General features: G+C 36.6%; 1 protein-coding gene across 1 annotated transcript in view; it reads right to left on the bottom strand.

Moving 5' to 3' along the window:
- LOC135212530 (cell adhesion molecule 2-like) overlaps positions 1 to 5,000 on the bottom strand; it is a 505,319-nt gene that overhangs the window by 66,261 nt on the left and 434,058 nt on the right. Inside the window, exon 3 of the mRNA XM_064246060.1 lies at positions 1,587 to 1,792. Coding sequence (XP_064102130.1) covers positions 1,587 to 1,792 — 206 coding nt within the window. The remainder of the gene's footprint in view (positions 1 to 1,586; positions 1,793 to 5,000) is intronic.

Below are 5,000 nucleotides of genomic sequence, written 5' to 3'. Positions count from 1 at the left end.
TGCTGAAACTATTTGAGTGTTCCAGATAATGATCGGTCAGTCCACTTATCGATTGTCATCTTGCCGTTGCAGTTGTCAGCAATTTATTCCTGTTGACTTATTTATATCTGTCCAGTCTCTCGTGCAGTCTTTAGAGAATCTTATGGCATTGCTTTTATTCTGTAAAGATTATTTGACAGAGCTTGTCCTAAGTCCTTGCCACTGAAACCCTCTGCCTTCGGCTTCGCTTTTCTGTAAAGTCCATTTTGTAGTTTTGATTTGACTAGTTTGTTTCGGTTGTAGTTGATAGGGCTGCTCTGTCACAGACACCATTTCAAAACTGTCACACATCCCTCTCAAAATTGCTGTCACAGGTACCCCATAACTTCATTTAAAATAGCGACACACTCTTTGAACTTGTAGATACAATGCAGTGCTTGCGATTGTAATCATTCCTCAATGAAGAGCACCCAGAATTCCAACTCCACATCAGATGTTCAGTAATTCTAAACATTATCAGAATTATCAGAATCTACCCAGAGACACAGAAGCAGCCATCTATCTTCTTAGTCTTAAATACCAAAACCCGACATCAATATTCGTTTTGAATTTGTATTTGAATTCCATCCCTTGTAAATGTTTGATCAATAGCCTGACATCCAGACGCCATTTCCAAAGCGTTTCCATTTCATCATTTATTTTACTCGTACCGAATCTTTCGCATTCAAACGTCAAGATTAAAATATCGTTCCTTGCTTTTTTACTTCATTCTGTTCACTGCCAGTTTTAGTGCAGATCATGTCCATTCATTCATTTCGTTTCCGACAACCTGCAAGAAATATGCAATTGATGTCCCTCTTCTGGTTCGTGTGCAGAATTTTAACCGGGTTTAAGTCTGTATTTATATCAAACTGGGCATCTGCCTGCACGGGCTCTTGCTCCTCAAGCTGCGTTTCACAGTCCTCATTATATCCTTTTCTGCAGAGAGACACGATTCACTCGAGTCTCAAGCTCTTGTCGCTTATAGTAGCTTTATTGCCCTTTTTTATTTTGATGTATTAGTCATTTTTATCCTGGCGTTACTTAAGATACGAGACTGTAATTACAAATTTTCATTATTTTTGTCTTTCATTTGAGAAAGCAGTTAGATAAATGAGAGTGTATATTAATGATCTGTATGGAATATACGGAAAGCGTACCTATATGAATTTATAGATGGATGAAATGATTATCATTTAGTAACCAGGGGTTCTGAATACTCTAAGAAGTTTTTAAAATCGACCAAAGTTACTGAGTTGACTGAGAACAATACTTATAATATATCAATGGCGTGCTTTGTCGTAATTTCTTATTACGAAACCAGTCGTAACAAGGAGACAACAGTCGTGAGGAGTCTTACAGATAATAATAGCGAAGTAATTTCCTGAAATATGCAGTAGCAAAACGAAAAAATACTAATGCGTCCCTAGAGAAGAGAAGAAACACTCCAAAACAATGTACTATGTGAATGTCAAGTTCGAAACATGCGTCTTGGGCTTTTGCCGCCCATCGCGTTCCCTGAAAATCCAGCAGACAAGCACATTACCATAAACTTTGCCAATACTCACGTCAACCTCGATCCCGTGGGAGTCGTACTTCGACTTCCTTTTGCCGGAGGTCGGACTGTACTGATAGAACTGCTTTTGTTCCCGCCACCAAGTGAGAGAGTATAATGTGTCTGATTCCAGGTCATAGTCGCACTGCAAATGCACAGTGTCTCCGGCCATAACTGATGACGGGACTCTCATCTCCACGATCTTGATACACTCGGCATCTGTGAGGGAAGAGAATGACAATGAGGATAAATAACGGAGGAGAACGCGAACAGAGGCGAAGTGCAAAGAGAATAAGAATGGTATGATAACGGATAAAAACACGAACAGAGGCGAAGTGTGAAGAGAATAAGAATGGTATGATAACAGATAAAAACACTAACAGAGGCGAAGTGGGAAGAGAATAAGAAGGATGATGATAACGGATGAAAACACGAACAGAGGCGAAGTGTGAAGAGAATAAGAAGGATGATGATAAAGGAGGAAAACACGAACAGATGCGAAGTGTAAAGAGAATAAGAATGATGATGATAACGGAGGAAAAACGAATATAGGCGAAGATGAAGAGAATAAGAATGATTATGATAACGGAGGAAAATGCAAACAATCGAGAAGTGCAAAGAGAACAAGAATGGTATGATAACGGATAAAAACACGAACAGAGGCTAAGTGTGAAGAGAATAAGAATGATGATGATAACGGATGAAAACACGAACAGAGGCGAAGTGTGAAAAGAATGAGAAGGATGATGATAACGGAGAAAAATGCAAACAGTTGCGAAGTGCGAAGAGAATAAGAATGATGATGATAACGGATGAATACACGAACAGAGGCGAAGTGTAAAGAGAATAAGAACGATGATGATAACAGAGGAAAACACGAATATAGGCGAAGTGTGAAGAGAATAAGAAGGATGATGATAACAGAGGAAAACACGAACAGAGGCGAAGTGTGAAGAGAATAAGAATGAATATGATAACAGAGGAAAATGCAAACAATCGAGAAGTGCGAAGAGAACAAGAATGGTATGATAACGGATAAAAACACGAACAGAGACGAAGTGTGAATAGAATAAGAATGATGATGATAAAGGATGAAAACACGAACCCAGGCGAAGTGTGAAAAGAATAAGAATAATGATGATAACGGAGAAAAATACGACCAGAGGCGAAGTGTAAAGAAATAAGAATGGTAATGATAACAGAGGAAAACACGAACAGATGCGAAATATGAAGAGAATGAGAATGAGGATAAATAACGGAGAAAAACAGGAACGGAAGCAAAACTCTTTATTTTGGGAATGCGTAAGAGCATTATTTCGAAACGTAAAGAGGAAGACGATAAGTGAACTCCTTGTGTTCCTCAGATACTTATATTAAAGAAATTCCTGATTGCTCATTGCATAATTCATTTCTAACCATATTTCAAAAGAGTTATCGTTATCAAATGAATTAGCAGATTCTTTTTATAATGATTAACCTTTTCCTACTCAGTGTAAACTAAGAACATGTCAATACCCATTCCCTCTTATTTACATTAAGGTCTAGAGAATTGTATTCGCTAGACCTTGGTTTACATGACTAAGCCATATGTTTTTGATGAACAATCTTCTGTATTCCTTGATCACTGGTGAATATGAACAGTTATGAGGCGTTAACAGTAATTATACGATATATGCAGGTGTGGCATGACAACATTGGTGGTATTGGATGTATATGTTGTCCCGTGAGAGAATGGCGTCAGCCCATCGTTGTGAACTCGTCCGTGAAATCTGATTTCCAGTGTCTTTCGGACAAATTCACACTCTTGGTGTGATAATGGCGGAATCCAGATTCTCCCCCCCCCCCCCCCCCCCCCCCCCCCTTTGTATGGGCAGTTACTTTTGAAACACAGCTCGGTCCCACTTCAATTTATGGCATGGCCAATATCCTTCATAAGTATAAAAAAAAAAAAAAAAAAAATCCCCGAGCTCCCGTCGAGTATCCGTATTTTATGATCTTTCAGTAATCTTTGTAAGATGGATCTACCTGTCTCTCCGAAGTAAATTTCATCAGTTACTGTATTTTTTTTTTTTTATAAACTTCAGTGCCTGCTTAGATCTTATTAAATTCACACTAATGAGTGAACTCCAGATTAATTTACGATAGTGAAACGTAAATGGATTAATGATAAAGTGACTGTAGCAAATTGAAGAATTTATCATGGATGTTCAGAAATTAAGAGCTTCATTCTGGTTCAAAGCCAGATACAAATAAAATTGTTGAAGGTATTAAGGCCCTCAAAATTAATTAAAGATAAAAATGTAATTATAGGCGTCAGATATCAAGGCTGTATTGTGCAAGCGACAATGCGTCATTATGAGACCTTATAAGGAAATTGGTAAATACCGATACAGGAAGAGAGGAAAAAAAGCATATCAATTAAAAGTACGGAACACAGACATTACGTAAAGACAGCGCTACGATTCTTAAACGACAATAATACATTTTAAATCAGTGATCCATATCTCCCCATTTCCCGTCATCTACCAAGGAGTGACAAACGAGATTCATTTCCATAGCAGTTTTGGTTTTCGTGTTTTGAAGTCATCAAAACGGGCTCTATATTCATCCGTGCCTTAACTGTATGTCAAATATATAGTATATATATATATATATATATATATATATATGATATATATATTATGTATATATAATATATATTTATATATATATATATATATATATATATATATATATATATATAATATCTATATATATATATATATATATTTTATATATATTATTATATATATATATATATATACATATATATAATATATATATATATATATAATATATTTATATATACATATATATATATTTGCGTATGTGTATGTGTATTTGTGTTAATGTGTGTGTACTGTCAGCAGGATTACGTTTTTGTATGCTAAAGAATAAAAGCACAATACAATAATACCCACGATGCACTGTAAATATAGATGTCTCTATATATCCCCTTCGTCGACATCCCTTTCTTTTACCACATTGTCCGTATAAAACTCCAGTCCTTACCATAATTCTCTCTCTCTCTCTCTCTCTCTCTCTCTCTCTCTCTCTCTCTCTCTCCTTGTATCACACTTGGATTCATGAGTGGTAAAAAAATGACAAATGAGATGACAAGGGGGAAGAGGTGGCAGAGCTACGAGGTGATTACATTGATGAAAACGAGAGAGAGAGAGAGAGAGAGAGAAGAGAGAGAATATTTACGACGCAAATATGATGCGGTTTATGGCGAGGGAGAGAGAGAGAGAGAGTGAGAAGGTCTGCGAACGGATGAGAATGTACAGATGTGTTTATTTACGATAGGGCTGTCGATAAAAGGGAGCTTTCTGATCGGTTAGAAAATGCCGGGGAAAGTATATAATAGATAATGAAAATGATATTATAT

Source organism: Macrobrachium nipponense, chromosome 41 (assembly GCF_015104395.2).
Source record: "Macrobrachium nipponense isolate FS-2020 chromosome 41, ASM1510439v2, whole genome shotgun sequence".
Lineage (NCBI taxonomy): Eukaryota > Metazoa > Arthropoda > Malacostraca > Decapoda > Palaemonidae > Macrobrachium > Macrobrachium nipponense.
This window is presented reverse-complemented; position numbering and strand designations above follow the sequence as displayed.